Raw genomic sequence first — 22,319 nt, forward strand, 5'->3', positions numbered from 1 at the left:
CTCATCTGGCCACTGTATTTCACTTGGCATTGCTCTTAAAGACTACACGTCTTAAAGGAAGGAATCTCGTTCTTAACCTCAGCTCCTCTGAGCTGCCTGTGACACATGACTTCACTAGACTGTTCTCTGCCCGGGGTATCGGGGCCTCCTGTGGCCACATGCCCACAATCCTTACTGATAGTAACATGCAGCATAGATTACTTGAGCTTTATTTTCTTTGTCTGTATCTGAATTTTAATAACATAAGGTTGCTTTGAAGATTAAATTAGTAAGTCATTGCAGAGTAGTTAGAACTGTACCTGAAATCTAGCAACTTATCCTTTATTATGTGTTAAGTTTCTCCCTTGGCTATACCTTCAGGATATCTGTCATGACTGTACACCACCTCAGCTATCGTTTATTTTTCTTTAAATCTGTCTGCTTTGCAAGCAGTTATTTTTGGGGGAACAGTGCTGGTGATCAAACCTAAGAGCATCACACATGCTATGTAAGCATTCTCCTTCTGAGCTACAGCCCCAGGCCCACAAACAAATACTTATTTATAAAAGATTATTTTATATCAATACCATAAATTTAAAAAATCACTTAATAAATACAAGGGAGCCATAAAATGCAATGAAAACCAATATTTTTTTCACTCTAAGAAGTTAGTGCTTTCTTCCAAAGGCTCTAAACCTGAGACTTACTTGCAACACATGCAATTATGGGAAGAGATAACCGTAATTTCTTAAATCGTGGAAGAGATTGTACAACTATTTTATCACCAACTAGGTAATTTCTTCTGTTCAATTAACTCATACTTATCCTAACCTTGATAGGTTATCTGCAGAAATCTATTTAGAGAAGTTAGCAACCGCATTCCTTAGTCATGATACTGAAAATTCAAGACGCTGTCAGGACACAAAGTTAACAAGCTATGATCCAGTGTGGCTTTAGTACAGCTTAGGACTTTCTTGGCTAGGTTGAATTTGATGGTGGGAATGAGCTCTCTTCATATGCTCTTGTGTATTAGTCAGGAACTCAGGATCTGTTTGATATGAACTTAAATATGAATGTTAAAAAAATTGTCTCCCCTGACTATACTTTCACAGATTCTCATTGCTTTTCAGGTTTTTTTTTTTCCTCTCACATCTGAAATGTAAGATACATGCCAAATCCTATGACATTGATTGCATGACTTCCACTGCTACAATTACATTGGAAATGGTTTTCTAGTACTAATTTCAAACCAATGATGCATGGCTATCTTTGAGTCACCAGCAGAGAGGAATTTTTAATTGTGCTCTTATAAATGAAAACATAAAGCTATTTGGGATTTGACATTTGACAAAAGTCTATAATGATTTCATCCTTTTAGAAAATCTTCAGTCCTTTTTTTTCATTAAGGAATATAGAAGAAAGGGTCAGCCTCTGCAGGCTGAAACAAAGTTTTGTGCTCATATGGGAGACATTTTTACATCTGTCTGGGGATTTATGGTTTAACACCTGCATCTCAGCAAGATGGGGCTTTTGACTGTCAAATGGTGTAATGGACAGTAATCTGACCTCAAGACAGGATTGAGACTTAGATGGGGCATTAGGAAGGGATAATGTGTAGGCTGAGTTTGGTAGGCAAACTAGGGTTTGAAAGGCTCCAGTGTTCAAGACTGAGTTTAATGACATGACCTAGCAAGAGAATGAGGTGTAACAGAATATGATACCCAGGTTTGAGAAGGTCTGTGAATGGGATGTAGGCCTTCTGTCAGGCTGGGTTCAGAAGCAGAACTCTCCTGTAAGGGTGTGGGGCTGCCAGGTTGTAGTGAAAGAAGACTGTAACTCAAGGAATAGCAACTTTGCTCACATTCAGCCTGGGTTGATAAAGCAGTGCCAGTCTTTCAAGATCAGCTTCTGAGCTATCAGTGGGCATCTCACTCCATCTGCATGGCCTTGGCAAAGATCATGACAATCACTGATCTTCCTCCTGAGCAGGGGACTGGCAGGTGTTTTGCTTCTCTTGGCAGACGAAGGATAAGGCTAGAGGAAGGGAGTTGAAAGATGTCAGAAAAATGAGTTGGTTTTCAGCTATGTGCTTGTTGTGCCAGCCTATGTTCTGTCTACTAGAGAGTCTTCTTTTGTTTTCTCTTTTTGCTTTCTTGCTCAAGTGGATGAAGAGCTTTTGCCAAAGCTGGAGAAAAGTGCTGACCCATGGAAGGCTGGTTGGTGCTCTCCACAAGTGCTACAAGGGTCCCTCCTTTATCACTCTCATAGACATCTGGTACCTATGTCATCTAGGCAGAAGGGATGTGTACCTGAATTAATCTCAACTAACATCATTCTCTACCTCAACTTTTTCTGGAAACAGCCTTTGTTTGTTAGCTCACAAAAGAGAAGAAATTTTATAAAAGAACACTATGAAGTGGCAAGACTTAGCATCCTCACCTCTGGGTTCTGTGTCCTTATTCTGTTGTGTTCTCCCTTCAGTCCTGGGGAAAGTCAACTATTTATGTTTTATACCCCAGGGCTGCTATAAGAATGTAATGAGAATGACAGCCATTGACTCCAGAATTAAGAACTCCTTGAAAAAGATGAGAAAATGACCAAAATACCAGTCCTCAGTTCCATATAAGATTCATGCAGGGAAGTTGTGAAGAGATTTCATTAAAAAGAGATACTAAAAAAGCAATAATGGAGTAGGACAGTGTGGAACTCTTCAGGTCTTTGTCAGAAGACTGGTGAATGGTAACAAGATCAGGAAAGTCTTTCTGTACCCAGTCCTCTTATACCTGCACACCTGAGGGTTGTAAAGGTCCCTACGAGGTGCTGTGTACTCAGTACCTTTCCTTTAAAACTGTAGAAATGCTAGGAATGGGATGCATCCTGTAAGTGGAAGACAGGATGACCTGTCTTCACCTAGAAAAGCTGGAGGAAGAACTGGCAAGTGCCTAGGCAGAGGCTGTGGACTGAACTTGGATTCGGCTCTGAGCTTGGATTCAGATTTGGGCTGTGCCAATAGCTGTGAGGCTCAGGCATATTTACCTTCTCTGTTTCTCTCTGAATAGGCTTTCTTGTCTACAAAATGAGTAGATTGAGCTGAATTTCATTCATTCACACAGCATTCACGTTTATTGTCAGTCACTGTGCTTTAAAACTGGAAGTAACATACAGTCCCTGCCTCAGAAGCTTTCAATTGAGTACAGGAGACAGATGTTACCAATACTTATAAAACCATATGGAAATTACCATAATAAATGTACAAAGTGCCATTGAAACACAGAGAAGGATGAATTGCACCAGGAATAGACATAAACTTGCAATAGAGCAGGCAATATTTAAATCAGCTCAAACTCTGAACAATGCCTTGCTTACCAAGCTATATCAAGCCAGGGACCAAGTATAAAAGCCTGGATGTAGGGAATGGTATGTTGGGGAATTAAAAGGGTTGGTTGTGACTATCATAGAATGTCTGGAGGCTATATAGGAATTGCACAAACTGAAAAAAAGATGGCGTTAGGCTCAGGTGTAAATGACCTCTTGTAATGATTCCTGTTCATGAAGACACACTGAAAACTGTAAATAGGAAAGCTGCTTGCACAAAATTTGTTTTCAATAGATCCATCTGATAACTGTAAATGATGGCTTTTTCATCCAGGAAGATGGGTGGGGGAAGTTAGGAGAGAATATTGTTTGAATGAGGATTTCATATATGTCACAATGAGTTCCAGAGGGAAAAAGAATTAGAGCACTTGAATTAAATGTACCCAGTGGAGGAAAGCAGACACGAGGGTCCAGGCATATAAATTTGATGAGATGAAGTCTGAGTACACAGACATAACACAGTTTCAGAGAATGTCGTGGAAAGGACTGGTCTAAGCTAAGTACTGACATGGGGGAGGTCCAGTGAGATGTAATGGATGGGAGATGCCAGGACACAGTAACTCTCTTTTTCTTTGAGAGCTACCCTTTCTACCAAGAGAACTAGTTTTATATACTGAGACACACCTTCTTTAACCTTGACCAAGGGAGACACCTACTTGAAGATGAACCTCCTGTAAGTTTGTCATTTTTATCTATTTCCTTGAACTGAGCTAAGTTCAAGATAAAGCTCTTAGAAACTGTTGGGGCAACCATACATGCTAGGAAGTAGGAGAACCGGCTTACAGACAGAGCAGAACAATGCAGGCAATTGACACAGAGGCCAAGATGCCAGATGGTGTGGCTCCACTATATGAGAAAGTATGACCCTGGGAGAGCTGTTGTGTATGCCTGGACTTCTTGAGGACTTTCATTCATGGAGCTAATCTCCAATCCCCCTCCCTGAGTTTCTGAGATAACCCACCAACCCTAGAATAAATTCCAAATTTTCCTTAACCTAGTTTGAGTGGGTTTCTTAGCAGCCAAATGGCATTGACTGTGGCTCTCTTTTGTTTTATACTCAATATACGAACTGGAAATTCAGGAACATGAAATGGCCTGAGATACAGATAAGCGAGAGGTTAGCGTTAGGAAAGCTATGAAGAGTTGTCCTAGGAAGAGTGAGGGCCACTCTTAATTGGGAAACAATATGGTAACTAAGAGTTATCAAGTCAAGCACTGCAATTCAAGACCTGGTTATTGGAAGGAGGGTGTTTAGTAAACTTTCATGTCAACAATAAAGCAGAAGTTGGTATCAGAAGTTAAGTAAATGGTCAAAAGCAGACCATGTCATCTACTAAAGATGACATCTATTGAGGATGAGACTCATGTATACATTTGATGACCATTATTGGATAGCTATAATATTCTGATGTGTCTAGTATGTTCACAGCCTGAGTTGAGACTTAGGGTACTTTGAAGTGAGTCAGCTTGGGGATGGAGAGCCGGTGGAAATTGCTGTGTGCCTTCTCCGGGGGGCGGGGGTGGCCATCATTGGAGATCTAGGAAATCAGGAAGTGAAGTAGATGATACAGTGTTAAAATTCAGAACATTCTATGGCAAAACAGTGGAAGAAGTTGAAACTGAAAACCCAGAAAGCAGCATAGTGGTAATTTCTCTGAGGGACAGTGGAGAAGGTAGTACATGAAACAGTTACTCACAATAGGAAATAAGAAGATGCCAGACACACAGCTTGTCTGTCTGTTCATTTCTCCTAAGGCCTGGTGACAGCCTATGTACCCATGAAAAAATGGTTCTTGTGCTTTTTTTGGCCAGATGAACTATTTCATCACACACCTGCTATATTTCACCAAAGCCAAAGTTAAAATTTGGGAGGAATTTGGAAGTTCTAGTCTTCTCTAATTCAATCCAGTCTCAGCAGGTAGGCAAGACTAGACTTTTAAAATACAGTACAGCTTAACAACTTCTTCTTAAACTTGAACCATAGCCTTCTTGGAGAAAGAAGTACAGTAAGAAGAGTAGAAGAAAGTAGAAAGAAGGATGAAAATTACTAGATGCCCCAATTGGGGTAAAAGTAGACTGAACACCAATCTCCTAAGACCCCCTTTACTACCTCCCATTTACTATTTTGAATATTTTGTAACCATAGATATTGCTTTTCAGTACTGGAGACTCTCAAAACATTTCCCTCTGTCTTTTTCTATTTTCTGTTGCTCTAACAAAACCCAAAAAGAGCAATATGTAGTGAATCAAGATTTATTTAGCTCCAAGTTTTAGATGCTAGGAGTCTAAGAGCATGGAACCAGTGTCTGCTCAGCATCTATCTGGTGGGGGCAAAATAACATGGCAGAGGACGTCCCATAGTAAGACAGATCAAGTGTGCTAGCTCGGGTCCCTGTTTCCCTTCTTCTGCAGCCACTAAGGCCATCATGGGATCCCCATTCTCATGACTTCATTGGAAGAGCACCCCACACGCGAATTTGAGGATTACATATCCAACACATGAATTCTGGAGGAGCATACCCAAATCATGCCACCTAGGGAATGTCAGACACTTCCTGTTTAGCATATTAGTTAACAAGATGTACTAAAAACAAAATTAACGATGACTAATTAGCAGGTGTACTACTAGCCCTGGTTTCTTTGCTCTTAATCTTTTTGTTACGTTGTTGTTCATGGTTATTACATCACAGTCAATAGGGTCTGAGGATAAGGCACAAATTTCTGCTTGGCTTCTGACTGGCCTGAAGGGAAACTAAATATTTTTACCTCTCTAAGTTTCTACTTTCCCATCTTTAAGATGAAATGATAGTACTTGCTGTAATATCTTGCTAGTGATTTTGAGGATATGTATGAGAACCACCGCAAATGATATAATCACGAGTAGGAAATAGGTCCTTCTAAGTCAGCAGTGGAGCAGAGGATCTGTACCAGTTCCCAGCTGTCCTCACAAGCCCTTGGACAATTCATTTGAGCTGGAAATCTTGATTTCTTTGCATGTACAGGATTGTAATAATATTCCCTGCTTCATCTAGTTTTTATGAAGATTAAAATAATACATTTATGTTATAGTGTAAGGAATATGTTACTGATTCAATTTTTAATAATGTGTCAGAATAGAATAATCTCAAGGCCAATTTTTTCTTAGAAAAGTATCACTGTGATCTCACGTTAGTTTGTATACACTAGATCCCTTAAAAAATATTTGCAGAGAATGTTCTCTCTTGTTCCCTAAAATATAATTGTTAATATATCTTAATTGTACAAATCAATGGTTTTTACTTTGATATTTCCCATGCATGTATATATCATTCTTTGATCTTAGATAATCTATTTTGAAGTCTGTGGAAGGATCTGCTTTAGACCAGACATAGTCACTGAGCCAGGCATGGTGGTTCATATCTATAATCCCAGCTACTCAAAAGTGAGAGGCAGGGAAATCACGAGTTTGAGGCCAGCCCAGGCAAAAGTTAGTGAGATCATATCTCAAAACAAAGTAAAAACAGAACGACTTGGGCTCTGGCTCAGGTGGTAGAGCACTTGCCTAGAAATTTAAGGATGTGGGTTTAATCCCCACTACCTCCACCCCCAATAAAAAAAGACAGTAAAAAAAAATCCCACGAAACTCAACCACACACCAAAAATAACTGATCATTGACGTTCCTTTGTATATTTCATTTTTAATGAAACCTTTTAAAGAACAAATGATAGTCTACTTTTCATAATTTAGCATCTTAATAAACTCCTTTGAATTGAGAGAAATGTGGTTTATATATTACAACAAAATTACAATGAAAAAATCTAGTTAGCAAACTGCCTCATTTTCACATCAAGATCATCATCTGAAGGAGTCACTGTTGGTGTGAGTGGGAGTCACTATGGGAATCAGTATGGAGGTTCCTCAAAAAATTAAAAATAGAACTCCCTTATGATCAAGCCATACTGCTTCTGGTTATATACCCAAAAGAACCAAAGTCAACTGACTCTACGGAGACACCTTCACACCCGTGTTTACTGTGGCACAATTCACAACAGCCAAGGTATGGAATTAGCCTAGGTGCCCGTAACTAGAGAAAGAAAATGTGGTGTGTATACACAATGGAGTTTCAACCAGCCATCAAAAAGAATGAAATTACGCCATTTGCTAGAAAGTGGATGGAACTGGAGCCCATGATTGAAATGAACTAGTCCCACAAAGATAAGAATCGCAGGTTTTCTGTCATTTGTGGAAGCTGGGGAGAAACAAAACAAAACAACCAACCAAGGTCATAAAAGTAAAAGGAGTCTATTAGGAAGGTGAAAGGGAAGGGAGAAGGGGGGAGCAGATGGTGGGGGGAAGAAGGAGAGCTAGAGGGTGTGACTATGATCAAAGTACATGACACACATGTATGGAAATGTCGTGATGAAACCCCTTACTAGGGGCAATTCAACATAGAGCAACTGTCAAAAGAAAAGGACTTCCTTTTTGCATTTTTTTAAAAAATAAAAAACATTAATACTGGTTAACTTCTAATATTCTTTAATCTTTTATTTCTTTGCAAGATAATAGTTGGAGAAACTGCTGTGTTTTGCTTACAACTAGCCACAAGGGACTTTGAAAACCAGGAAAAAACTCTTTTAACGGGAGACTGTTGCTACATAAATCCGCTGGTGCGCCGCACTGTCCGGTTTCTTGGTATGTGTGCATTGAATTGTTTCTTTTCTTGCTGAAAAAATGCTTATATGTAAAATAATCTTAAATATGACCCATACACATTTTAACAACTGTACAAAGATACTAGGTTATCTTTTGTGTGAAATATTCCAATCTGGTTTAAAAAATGAACATTGCACGCTACTGTCTCTAGTATTTCAAGACCCTTCTTCAGGATATCATATCCATGTTAAGGAAGAAAAGAATAACAACACTTGAACATTTAAATATTCTTAAACAAAAAATTTCAGGAACAGTACTTGGGGAGAAACAGTAACTTAGACAAGTCGTTAAACATCATAAAGACCAACCAAGGGCAATATTTGATAAACAGCAGTCAGTTCAGTCACAAAAATGTATCGGTGACTTTGTTGGAGGACAAGATTCAGTATCACCAATGCTTTGCCTTTAATCTTAAATGTTAGCACTGACAGATTATCGAAGCTAACTAAGATCAGTGTTTAACTGACACAACAGAACTTAAGATGTTATTTCCCAAATTCACCAGATAAAATTTAGTGTATCTGTGTGTGCTAAATAACATTTGTGACAAATTCTGGTCAGCATTGACAGATACATGAAGGACCCTGTCAGTTTTCAATATAGTTCTCATTCTGAGGGGATCAGGATGAAAACTTTGGGTATTATAAATAGATGATCTGATATACATATAAACTCACTGACTGGAAAAAATACCACCAGGCCTGTAGCTTTCTCTGAAGACAAGAGCTCTTCACATTCAGGACTGTTCTTTTCATGGTTATCAAATGGGACTCTAAAGCCCCATTTATCTTATGGAAGGAGTAACTCTTAAGTGAAACCTTGCAGGTTGTTTTTTCACGCATCTGTCTGTGTTTTTGAGTCATCTCTGTACGTGAGAATCATTTAACAGAAAAATAAGTAGTAGCCACTAATATATGCAAAACAAAGTATTTTGGGAAGCTGATGTTTTTCTAAACACTTTTAGGCAAAATTATTCTGCCTATTTGAATCCACATTTTTCTGCATTTACACACATATTTCTAACGACTGTGGAACAGTGTGTACATGTTTCTTACTTATTGTATCATTTTATGAAACATTGACTTGTTTTTGTTCCCTGATCATGATTTAAATGTTTCCAGTTAGCTTGTAACCAAAACATTGCTGCATAAAAGGACACCACTCTGTATAGTGACTTTGTTGTGGAGGACAGCAGAGTAGATACACTCACGGGACTGCACCTTAGTAATCATCTGTCAGTCAACCATAATGTAGGCCTGGGACCTGACACAGTGACATTTAAGTTCTGAAGCACATTTGGGAATTTCACAAGTATCAAGAGACATTTCCAGGCATATCAAATAGTCCTATTTTCAACAGGAAGACCTATTACGCTAGATAAAAAGAGCGCTTTAGTTAAACAAAATGAGTACATCTTAGCCTACATTTCAAAGGAGTACAGCTGAAGAAGGCTTTAATTTAGATTTCTGTGCCTGACTCAGAGATTTTGGAGGAGAGACTGTGTGGGTATCTTCCTGAGCTCAGTTCTCTTTCATTTCTCTGCCTCTCCCAAATTTCTGCTTCTGATAATCTTTACTTTGTCTCATGGAACACTGGTGAGATGTAAAGAAAGGGGTTCTTATTGTTTTCTTTTAGAATTTTAGCATGAAAGGAGAACTAATGTCTTTGTTTCATTTGGATTCATGGTGGTTCTATGGGCAGGTTTCTTGTGCATAAACCTATAAAATTTTGTGCATAAATCTTTGATAATATTTTGAAAATTAAAAAGACTGCCATACATCTAATACTGGAAAATTATTTGATCCTGTACAATTTTCATGGTTTTTCCTTATACAACAACCAGTAATGATGAAAAGGTTTATAAATGGACAATCCAGAAGTATGTGACTAAGAAGAAATACATCTCATTTTTATAATAAAATTCCATGACTTTTTAATGATACAACTGTTTTGGGAAGTATTATTTTAGTATCGTTTTAAAAGGTGCTGGTGGATCTTACTTCCCAAAATTATAAAAGAATGAATTTCTTTTTTTTTTGGCTGTACTGGAGCTTGAACTCAGGGCCTTCACTTTGAGGCACTCCACCAGCCCGGTTTTTGTGAAGGGTTTTTCAAGGTAGGCTCTCACAAACTATTTGCCCAGAACAGCTTCGAACCTCAGTTTGCCCAACCACTGCCTCCTGAGTTGCTGGGGTTACAGGTGAACCACTGGTGCCCGACTAAGAATGGATTTCTTTACAGCAATACCACACCCTTGAAGCTTACATTTTTAAGTAATTGAAATTAATGGCAAAATTTTATTTTGCCTCGGTTGAAAAACGTTTTGATGATAATGATCAATGAACCCTGAATTTATAGAATGTTTTTGGTATTCAAGCAAATTGGCAACTTCCGTACAAAAGGAGAAAAATATCTATTTTATATCTCCGGGTAACCAGAATTATTCTTAAGCTATAAAAAGATTTTAAACTAAAAAATTAAAAACTGAAAAATTTGGTTATTATAAAGATAATTGAAAAATTATCCTTGTGATTGCCTCATGCTTACTAAGTTGCCCCAACAAAATGGTTAAATAGAACGTTAACCTATAAAAGATAAGGTGAGACTAAATTCTAGCTGTTCTGTACCTTTTAAAAATGTGTTTCTGAAAGCAGTGTATGGATTGTCTGAAAGTGTTCTGCCTTACTTAAGATATCCCAGGATATTTAAATGAGCACTGATGGCTTTGGGTTTTACTGCTCATTGGTACCTGCCGCAGAGGTAATGCCGGTCTGAATGGGGTGTAGAGGCACAATCAAAGGAAGACAACTGCTCTGCTTATGTTTGAGATCAAAAATGTTGTCGAAAATAGGAAAAAATAGATTGCTAACATTAGGGAGACATGATAGACTACACTGTCTCAGGGGATATGTGTCTTCATTTTCAAAAATCACATCATCCAAACATAGACTTAGAATATACTTTCTTCTTTTAATCTTATGTCTTATAAACCTGTCATGCATAAAAAATGTAGCCAGTGGTAGACAGCTCAATATGTTAAATAATTTAACACTCCCACTATTCCACAAAGCCAAGGGAGAGCTGAGGGGAGTGAAAATGAGAAGTATGTGTATGTATGGAATATTTTATAGTTTCTAAAATATTCCCATTTTGGCTTGTTGTAGACAAAAAAAAATACTGAGAGCTAAAATTGTTTGTTTTCTTCCTCAGGAATTTATACATTTGGACTGTTTGCTACAGATATCTTTGTAAATGCTGGACAAGTTGTTACAGGGAATCTGGCACCACATTTTCTTGCCCTTTGTAAGCCCAACTATACAGCGCTCGGATGTCAGCAGTACACCCAGTTCATCAGCGGGGAAGAAGCCTGCACAGGCAACCCAGATCTCATCACGAGAGCAAGGAAAACATTTCCATCCAAAGAAGCAGCACTCAGCGTCTATGCTGCCATGTATCTGACAGTAAGTAGGGTTACAAACTCATGCTAGTCAACGCTTCCTTGTACTAGTTCTTTTCCTTCCCATGGTGAAAGTCATTTGTGGGACATTAATAACTTTCTATTGGCCATCTAATTTATTTCTAATAATCACAGTTCTGTGAACAAAATTAAGTCCGTTGAGCCTCATGAGATCATGTGTGGGTAGTTGGCTATATTAAAAATATAGCCATTAGCGTTTGTTTGTAAGTATGTTTGTCTTTAAATTAAATAAGACTTAGTGTATACAAATTTGCTATGGAGGACTACCCGTGAACTTGAAATAGTACAATTAAGAGAACTAGCTAGGCTCTTGCTGCCTTTTCAAGCCCTCATATTCCCTGGTGAGGGTGGAGAGGAGGCACTCATATTTTTTTAGAGTGTTCTGTTGTTATTGATAATTATATTATAGTATCTCAATCAGTGTTTTAATATTTTCTCATGGTATAACCAAAATACCCTCAGAAATAGTACTTCTCCTTATTCTCCAATATTTTCCATGGGTTTAGAGGTAAGAGCTGGGCTCTGAGTGCAGTTGTCTTAGGACATTTAAGAAGGAATGAGTGGTTGCAGTGATGCATAGGTGACACACAGGAATTTTTATGTGGTCAGGGTTCTTGGGTCCACTCCGAGAATGAAAGCACAGGTGGACTAGACTGTCCTGTCCTTTAGCAACTGAGTGCATTACTGACAGGACAGGTAGAAAGAAGGACAGCCTTGGCAGACAGCTCCCAACCCCAGCACTCCCATCAGCAGGTGTGCCTTGCAGTTGTGGGGTTGGACTCTGAAATCATTCTCTGTAGGTTTTCTATAAAATCCAATAAGAGTTCAGAGAATGTAAATTCCTTTTAAGGATTCTCCTTCACAGTGGTGCCAATACCTACTTCCTTCTCTCTCTCTCTTTTTAAATCTTTTAAAAATTATTGTTGTACTGGGGTTACATTGTGTCATTTACCAAAGTTCTGACAATGTATCATAACTGAATTCTCCCCCTCCATCGTTCTCCTTTATACCCCCACCACCATTCCTAGAACAGTTTCACCAGGTCTCATTTTCTAATTTGATACATTACACAATATTTCCACCATATTCACCCTCCTACACCCTTTCCTACATCCTCCCTCCTCTCGCTGGTGCCAACCCCCAGACAGGAACTCTTTTACCTTCCTGTTCTCCATTTTTTTTTAGAAAAAGTCATTTTTGTTTGTTTAAGGTAGCTGTACAGGGAGTTTCCTTGTGACATTTCCATGTACATATATATTATAACCTGAATTGCTTCATCCCCTCTATTTTTCTCCTTTCTACCTTAGTCCCCTTCTTCTGGTGATTTTAGCAGGTTTAAAAATTCTAGATTCATTTCATATGGAAGGCCATCAACCCCATTCCCCTTCTTGACTGCCTTCTTTACCCTCCCTCCCTATTTCCTTCTAACTGTAGCTTATTAACAAAAGCCTTGTAAAGGACTCAGCTCAGTTTGAACCCAACTGTGATCATTTCTAATGACTTGGGAAAAGTCAGGGTTGTTTTCATTCCCAGGTTGCCATTTGATGATGGGTGTGTTGCTAAAGCAATCACGTCACGCTGTCACTAAAAGTAGAGAGAATCGGTAGCAATACTCTACCGTGTGACAGTTCTTCTTGAGATTGAAAATAAAGGTTACTAAATAGAAGAACAACTTTAAAGGGAAAATAGACCACTGCACATAATATTTACAATGGCAAAATAATTTTAGAGACCACAGAGTATGCCTTTATTTTAAAGTTCTTAAGCCACATTGATTTTATTCTTCACTGCCTGATTTTCAAAAGCATTCCATCAAGAAAATTTGTATAGGGTTTAGGATTCAATCCTGTCCTGCCTGTCTTCTCTTCCATTGCCTACTGACTTCTGAAAAGTCAGAAGTGTCTGTTTTAATCCTCTTTTTCCTATCTCATTCTTCCCCTACCCCGTTCCTCTAACTTCCCCTGATTTCTTTAGCCCATCAGCTTTGCTTTTTCCTTCACATTGTAAGATAGCTCTGAGCCTGATAAGAAATGTGCTAACTCCTTCCCTACTCACCAAGCTGCCTGACTTCATTTCCCACCTCTGCTGGACTATGAAGCACCGAAACTTACAATGACGATTTAAAAACGAGTGAATGGGAAGTCACAAAACACTCAATGCCATCACATCTAATTCTGACATTTATATTTGTACATCTAAATGAATTGCAAATACATCTGTACCTAAATATGTAGTTGAGCAAATGATGGATGATAAATTCCAGAAAGTGTTCTGACTCCAAATACTGTTACATGAGTATTTTAGCATTAGGAGATGTTAGATTTTGCTTTGTAGCCAGCATTTGTGGTGGTGGTCCTTGTGCAACTGGAGTGGAATACCTGGCCTTTTAGTCCACCAACGTACTGTTCCAAAGAGGTTGCTATGGGAGAAGGCATTGTCTTCTTGTGGAGTAGAAGATTTTAACATCTTATCTTGCCCCGATCTTCTGGCAACCTGCCCGCATGATAACTTATGCATTATAAACTATACCATTCTTGTCTATAATGAAGAGTTGGTGGAATTAATAATTATAACCAAATCTAAGTATCATAGCAAAACATTTATTTGTTGAGTATTAAGTGTGTGTCAGTCACTAATTGCTTCATTTTTACTCATTGAATACTTTATTATTACATGTTAAATTTTATCATTCTTCTGATTGTTATTAATTTAATAACTGACTATTTATGCTAATGTCTTTGCTATATGTACTCTTATTACACTCATTTTATAGATGGAGACACTCAGAAAGTAAGTAATTTACTCAGCTCCACAGAACCACAAATTTCCCTGGTTAACAGTAATTCTGAATGTTCCAGATAGGGAACCATGTCAGTCTTAATGTGTGCAAGGTTATCTGAATTCCCTCCTCCTGCTCCTCCTCCTCCTCCTCCATAATCTTAGCATCCAGTAAAGTGTAAAGCCAAGGACGCAGATGGTAGATGAGTTTAGAGAACGATCACTACCAAACACTCCAGCACCCGGAAATCTTCTGTTATTAAAGGGGTTCAACTAAAAGTTAGGATTCCTGCTTATAATTACATTGATGAATGCCTCTGTCATTTTAACAAAAGATTCTATTCTCTGCTAACTGCTTTTCTCTCTTTCCCCAGCACCTGTGTGTGTGCACACACTTGTGTGTCTGTGTCTGTGTGTGAATGTGGGAGGCTGCTATGGCAACTCTGAATATAACTTTTGCTCCAAATGCAGGCTTTACAGTCAGCTTTTGCCATTATATTTGAACTTATATATACATGTATTTCTTCCCACGTTCTCTAGTGACACCTTGAGAAAACTTTATAATGGAAAAGTGGGGTGTTTCAGACTAATGTAGTCTCATGAAATGCTTGCCAGAATTTTGGTGGGTAGGTAAATAGGAAAAAACAGACAGTCAACATTCTCTGTGGAAATGGTGTTATGACTGTGTGTGGTTATATTTATTTAGTGTTGGTGTGGTAAACATATGTAAACTCATAAAGAAAAATAAATCAAACCCTGTTATGAAGTATTTGAATAAGAATTGAGGACTATTTGATACTCGATATGTGGATTAGTAAATAAAGTTAAGGAATTTGAACTCTTCTTCAGCATCTGATTTTAATTAAGGGTTTGGGGATAATTTGATCACAGAGCTTTCCTTTGCTTTACTGGGAACATTCAGAGGGGGAGGGAAAAATTCCCTATTCCTATTTTTGCAAATGCTGTTAGCCTAGGGGGAAATATCTGAAGGCTATTTAACCCTCAACTACAACATTTATAATTCAGTGTTAAAATTCCATTAGAATAATACTTAAATTTAGCATTGTGGTGTTTGTTTTCATATACAATGAGTAATGTCTTTCCAATTTAAAGCAAATGACCTTCAAAGCTGAGAATGAAGAATCATGTTTGGTGACTTTGCATTAACCCCATAAGTCACTGAAACAGAATGACAGAAGATGATCTCTTTGGCCTTAGATTTTTTTTTAATTTAAAAAGAAATAAAACAGTCAAGTGCATTAGTTAGCCTTGGCTTCCATAATACATTACTTCATTACGAGCCATCCTGAACCTCAAAAGGACAATTATGTTCCCCTCAGAATTGGGTAGGTTGAATTGCAAGTTTCCTGCTAGTCTATCCTGGCTTCTCTCCTGGGTCCAGTTCAGCTGACCAGTTGTCTGGGATCTGGGCTCACCAGGAGCAGCTTTACTAGCTGGGTCTCTCTCTCAAGAGGTCTTTCTCATAGGCCATCTTCCTCGAAGACATGTCTCAGCAACCTCCCAAGAGAATGAAGTCCCAAGCTCTAATATGTCTTGAGGCTTAGGCTTCTAAACTTTCTCAACATCACCATTCCTATTCTGTGTGTCCAAACAAATACCCAGGTACCCAGACCGCTGTGGTGAAGAAGGAGACTCTGCCCCTGGATGGGAAGAGCAGTCACGTCAGATTATAATGGTATAGGGGGTTTGTGGACATTAAAAAATTTACCACAGTGTTTTTCCTGAATATTGGTGGAAAGCTAAATTATTTCCCTTTGTCCTCCTCCTTGTTGGTGGCCAGTCATTGGCACCATCCTACCCTCACTTCTCACCCAAGCATCTTTTATAAATGCTCACAAGGTCCCATATGCAACAACCCTTACTCACAAGTGGTCAAGACGAGGATTAAATAAACACAGCCCTGGGGTCAGCTTGCTCCCTTCCCTCCAGTCACTTTCTACCTGGTTCAGTACAGCGGCTTGAGCTGTTGGAGGAATGCATGCCAGCTTACTTCTGGCAGTCAATGTCATGAGATTAGACAGTAATTGTGTTGGGAGGGAAAAGAACTGTTGGGTGAAATGATAAGCTCTGGGCTGCTTTTGTGTATTTGTCTTCACTGGCCAGTGAGGCCTAACTGCCAAGGGAAAGCCATCCTCTAAAGTTTCTGTGCTTAGGAGTAATTTAATACTGAAATGTAGAAGCAACGTGTGCTCTAGATTTCAAATGGGCAAATTTGATTAAGTGTCTGCTAGGTAGTATATCAAAAATATTTATTGAGCATTCACCCGTAATGTGACTGCTATACTGTTACTGTGACTGTTGATGCCTCAACTGCTACTATTAGTTGACTTACAGTTCTCTTGTCAGCCTTCAGCTAAGTGTTACTGTTGGGGTGAGGGAAGTACAAAAGCCATCTGTGATGTACCCTCTGTGTTCCAATAAATATGCTCTCATGGGCCCTTTTTATTATCCCCCATGTCTCCCGTTTCCCCCACTCTACCATGAACTCAGCGTTTTAAACCCTTTTGTCTCTTGCATTCCTCTCCCACCCCAGCTTGGGCCTAGATAGTAAACAGTGACCTATAATAATAAAAATATAATAATGATGTGCTGAAATTGCACACATAAAATTATTAAAATGACTAGGATATTAATAAACAGTTAAGTGAAACAGTTTCACCTGACTTCATAAGTGGTTCTGTGGTTGACATGTGGCTTTAGACTGATTTCCAGTTTTCTAATCACATCCCAGAAATTTCCTGCATTTTCAGCAACATATCAGAACCTCTGAGCAGCCTGAGATCACCAGTGCTGCCACCTGTCTTAGTTCTGGCTAAAAGCAAAGAGCACTGATATTTTAGTTAGTGTACATGGGTATTTATGGGTAAATACAGTATTTTATTGCTCTTTAACATTAAAGAAAAATTGAAACTATGTCAGAGAATTTCATTTTATGTCTGGGTTTTCTTAAGAGTTGGTAAACTCCAGCACCAGAACTGCTGACAGCAGCTTCTACATTCTACTTAGGAAAAGAGGACTTGTAGTTACAGACTTACTAGGACTTCTGTATGCCCTAGATACTATGCCTTCCTGGGCCCCTTCCATCATAAGAAAATTTAAAAACTATATTTTATGTCAGCATTGCTATGAAAAGAAATTCTTAAGTGTTATGTTAAGCATTTTTCTTCAACTAAAAGTTGACTTTTTCTTTCTTACTTTAAATGAACTTAAGACAGTCTCGTGAGTCTTTAGAAGAATCATGGACCATAGATTAAATAATAGCTACTGGATGTGTCTGCCCCAAGCATCATATGTAATGGGTGGTGTACGTGGTAATGACCGTGGGTGCCCAGGTGGAGCGTGTTAGATGTGAGTGGCACTTGGGATGAACCTTGAACATGGATCTGGTTTGGATAGGTAGAGAAGAGGCATTCCAGAGGAGGGGAGCAACAGAAGCAAAGGCAAGGAGCAAGAAACACAGAAAGTCAGGAACACTTGAGGGGGACCTAGAGTTGTACATGAGGGGATCTGGGAGAATTATAGGATGTAAGCATTAGCGAGAGTAAATAAATGAGAAAGAAATTATCATGCAACTTCATGACCTGAGTCATGAAGCTGAACATTGGAGCTGAACAATAAAAAGACAGAAGCAATGTTTCAGAATGACTGCGTTTAATTCAACTCCATAAGCATATACTGAACAACTGGAAGGAAACACACCTCTGTATAATGATATAGACTCCTCAAGTTTAAAATGGTCATGTAGAGTCAGGAGTGAATTAAAATGGGGAGAAATTATAAGATTGTCAAAGAATCTCAGACACAACGAGATAGAGGTTTGGATTTAGGTGATTTCCTTAAGACGGGAGCCCTAGTGCTGATAAGACCAGGTCAGATGACATGAAATGAAACCCATCCTTCCTGAGGGATGGAATGGGCTAGTTGCTAAGAGCCTAGCCATGGAGGGGGAGAGTAGGTTGGAGCTGCTAGGGGATCTCTAAGCATTCTGTCTTAGAGCTCAGGAATAGGGAAGCCAGGCCTGCTCCCGCACTGGAACCAGTACTCCACTGTGCACCTTGGAGTTTGCACACCATCCCCAACGGATCCAGACATCATGGTTGAATGTACCAAGTCCATGGACTCCATTGTAGTATGCAGTTCTGCCGCTTTGTTTGAAACCTCTGTTCCCCAGCTACATTTATTGGAAGGCACTTTTGCCTGATATCATCCTAGGTACTTTATATACCTCAATCTTCAGAGCGGTTAAATGAAAATACAGCTGTTTTTATTTTATAGGTAACAAAACTGAGGATAGGAGAGACAAATTAACTTGTTCATTGTTACTCAGCTAGTGGACATGAGAGCCCAGAAGGCAACCCAAGTCAGAGTGACTCCAAAGCCAAAACTTGTGCTCTTACATCACATCCCTCATTCCTCATGGGATGTGTTCCCGTGCAGAGAATGCACCCACGTTCTCAGTGATCCTCAGAATGTCTTTCCTCAAATCCACCAGGTGAAGAAAACTTGTTAGTTGATTTTAATTGAACGTTGCATAATATGAATTAGGAACATAGCTGAAAAAGTGTGCACTGTAGAAATTCCTCTCCCATGTCCTGTTTTCCAGGTGACAAAGTAGCTCAAACACTAAAAGTTATATAAATAGTCCTGGTTATTGAATTTTAATTGTACTTTGATTTTTAAGTGAATCCATATTTTATTTTTATCCATGACCCTTGATTTTTAATACTTTATGCTCAGCACCTTATTTAAGGTGTTAAAGAACTTTAATTGCTTTTTAAGATGATAACCCAAAGCTATCTTTTACCTCTTTATAATGCAACAATAATTCTCTCCGCTGTTATAACTAACATTGCAGCATTTATAGCTGATTGGAATTCCATGGTAGGCAATTCCACTTTGACAGGGTCCAACAGAACCCAGCTTCTAATGGCAGCTCTGAATTCAGATCATTTGACAGGCTGGGTCATCTCTGCCAGGCCCAGTCACCATGCTCATGCCTCCTTTACAAGACATAGTAGTTTTCTGCTTCAGGGGGCATGACTTTACTACATTGTGAGTCACCCACTGGAATTTGCCATGTGCTCTAGACTACACTTTCCCACCACTGAAACTTCAAACCCTGTAACATCTGCAGGGTCATGGGGCCTGAGACCATGGGCTGCCTGCCCACAGCTGTACCTGCTATAGAGTCCTGTCTTCCTCCAGGTTCCACTCAAAGATGATGGATTTTCGTGTCACACAATGTCTTTGTCCATTTGAACTGCTATAACAAAATTCCACAAATAAAATAGCCTATAAACAACATAAATTTATTTCTCATAGTTCTGGAGGCTGGGAAGTACAAAATCAGGGTGTTGGTAGTATCTTTTGAGCCCTGCTTTCTGGTTGATAGATACTGTCTTCTTGCTATATATTTCACATGGTGGAAGGGATGAGTTAGCTCTCTGGTGTCTTTTTTGTTAGGGCACTAATCAGAGTGCTCATGACCTAATCACTTCCCAAAGGCCCTACCCCTTAATCCTATCACCCAGGGGTTAGGATTTCAACATATGAATTTGGGGATAGAGCACAGATATTCAGACCATAGTACCCAGTATCTGTGCCAGAGTAAATTCATGCATGTGTTTCCTTAGAAACCAAAAGTCACCTGTCAAGAACTGTGCTTTTTTTTTTTTTGTGGTAGGTACACAATTCAGTAATTGTATTTTGTTTGAAGATATGTCTAGCATGCCCCTGACATGGGGCAGCTTATGCCTATAATCCTATAATCCTAGCTACCTAGGAGGCAGAAATCTAGAGGATTATTGTTTGAAGCCAGCCTCAGCAGGGCATGGTGACACATGCCTGTTATCCCAGCTATTTGGAGAAACACAAATGGGAGGATGAAGGTGCAGGTTCGCCTGGATGTAAAGTGACCCTGTCTCAAAAATTACTAATGCAAAAAGGGCTGGCAGAGTGACTGAAGTAGTATAGAGCAGTTGCTTAACAAGTGCGAGGTCCTGAGCGTTCCACCTCCAGGAGTGCCAAAAAACAAACAAACAAAATCTTTACTGTAGTCCTAGTCCCCTGAATATTATAGGGTTGAATGAGATATAAAAGAACACATTGTACAAATCAATGGGCACTATGACTTGATTAAAGATTTCAGTCTACATTACTTTCCAGGACCTGTCCAGATGGTGAAGTATAGAGAAATGGGATAAGAACCATCACCGCTTCATTCTTAAGACTTAAGCAGTGGCCCTCATTCTTCACCATCCTCCCACCCACAGTGCGGTCCTCCTTATGATTTTCTGTCTTGTGGGGATGGGAGGCACAGTTTCAGGGGCTTCAAGTTGAAGGGGTTATTCCACTTGTAGAGTAGTAGGTGTCTGATTTATACCTTAAGATACTGAAAAGTTGACCCTTGTTGATATTAAAAGACTTAGTAGCCAGGTGCCAGTAGTTCACACCTGTAATCCTAGCTACTCAGAGGCAGAGATCAGGAGACTTGTGGGTCGAAGCCAGCCAGGGTACATAGTTTGTGAGATCCTATCACAAAACAAAAAAACCCAAAAACCATCACAAAAAAGAGCTGGTGGAGTGGCTCAAGGTGTAGGCCCTGAGTTCAAACCCTAGCACTACAAAAAAAAAATAATACTTAGTAGACCCATGATGAACCAAATTTCTGCCTGGACTCATTTATTACCTAGTCCACACATATCCCCACTCTCATAGGTAGCTGTGATGACAGTGTTCACATCTCAGATACCAGTGTCCACTCAGACCCCATGCCCAGTTGTCCTCAAAATATGTGAGTGTTTTATTTTCTCCTGTGGGTAGACATCTGAGTAAATTGTCACACACCCTTTTGGGGAAGGACTGGGGAAATGCATATGACCTGTACTTTCTGTGGTGTTGTAAGCTACTTTCCTCAGGGACCTACTACCTCTTCAGTCAATGAAGTCCTTAAGGGTTGGCAATGAAGTCCCAAAGACTGAAAGTTTTTGTTGGGCCTCCACTGTCATCTCACACATTCTCATTATATATATACCAGGAAATGACAATGTTCCACAAGCCACATCTGATACTTTCTGCAAGTCAAGTATCTTTGCTCATCACTTTGGCCTTAACCATTCTACTTTTCCTTTCTTTTGTGATCCTGGGGACTGTGCCCATGCCTTGTGCCCACCAGGCAGGAGCTCACTATTGGTTTACAGCCTCAGCCTTGGCCTTGACCATTCTTACTTGCTGAGATTCCCTGATTCTGGCTTCCAGTGCTTAGGCACTGACCTCTGGCTTATGTTTCCTAAGGGACTCCATAATCCCTGTGGGTAGTAAGAAGTCCGCTCTGAGTCAGCCTTTCCTGCCATCAGCCCTGACCTTCAGAAGACAGGTGCCTTATGTCTTCTGAGTGGTGCTGGTGTCCCTTGCATCTGTACGCCGTGTTGCCTCAGTGAACAGGTTGCCCTCTTGGCTCTCCCATGACACGGAATCCACTGGTGGGTCTTTACGCCCATATTGTAGGCATGTTTACTCAGTGTCATGGACCTTGAGCCTTTTATATCCTTCCTCTAGCCATTTCCACTTCATTCACATGAAACCATCACTTGCCCAGGATTCTAGGAACAAGCCCAGCAGGGAACTTACCATCCAAATGCACTACAGGTAGAAAGTCAGCTCACTGCTCTCCTTACAGCAGAAGGACTCCATCTTTCATTCATTCTTTCTTTCATTGACACTGTACTTCTTGAAGGGACATCTGAGTAGCTTACCTCTGTGGCTGCACACTGTTTCCATTTCCTTCTAATTCAGAGGATCTGACGAGCTAATGCACAGCATGGGATTCACTGCATGACGCTTTATCTCCTGTGATCTTCCCTATGTCACATATGTCAGCATGTTAAGTACCTTAACATGTAAGATAAAAATGATTGCATTGTAATTTCAGTCAGCAACCTCCTGTAAGTTGAAGATATAGTTCTCACGGAGGAGATTTCTTCATGCCTCTTCAGT

General features: G+C 39.5%; 1 protein-coding gene across 1 annotated transcript in view; it reads left to right on the top strand.

Moving 5' to 3' along the window:
* Plppr5 (phospholipid phosphatase related 5) overlaps positions 1-22,319 on the top strand; it is a 179,797-nt gene that overhangs the window by 101,425 nt on the left and 56,053 nt on the right. Inside the window, exons 4-5 of the mRNA XM_074049052.1 lie at positions 7,894-8,026; positions 11,258-11,508. Coding sequence (XP_073905153.1) covers positions 7,894-8,026; positions 11,258-11,508 — 384 coding nt within the window. The remainder of the gene's footprint in view (positions 1-7,893; positions 8,027-11,257; positions 11,509-22,319) is intronic.

Source organism: Castor canadensis, chromosome 12 (assembly GCF_047511655.1).
Source record: "Castor canadensis chromosome 12, mCasCan1.hap1v2, whole genome shotgun sequence".
Classification (NCBI taxonomy): Eukaryota; Metazoa; Chordata; class Mammalia; order Rodentia; family Castoridae; genus Castor; species Castor canadensis.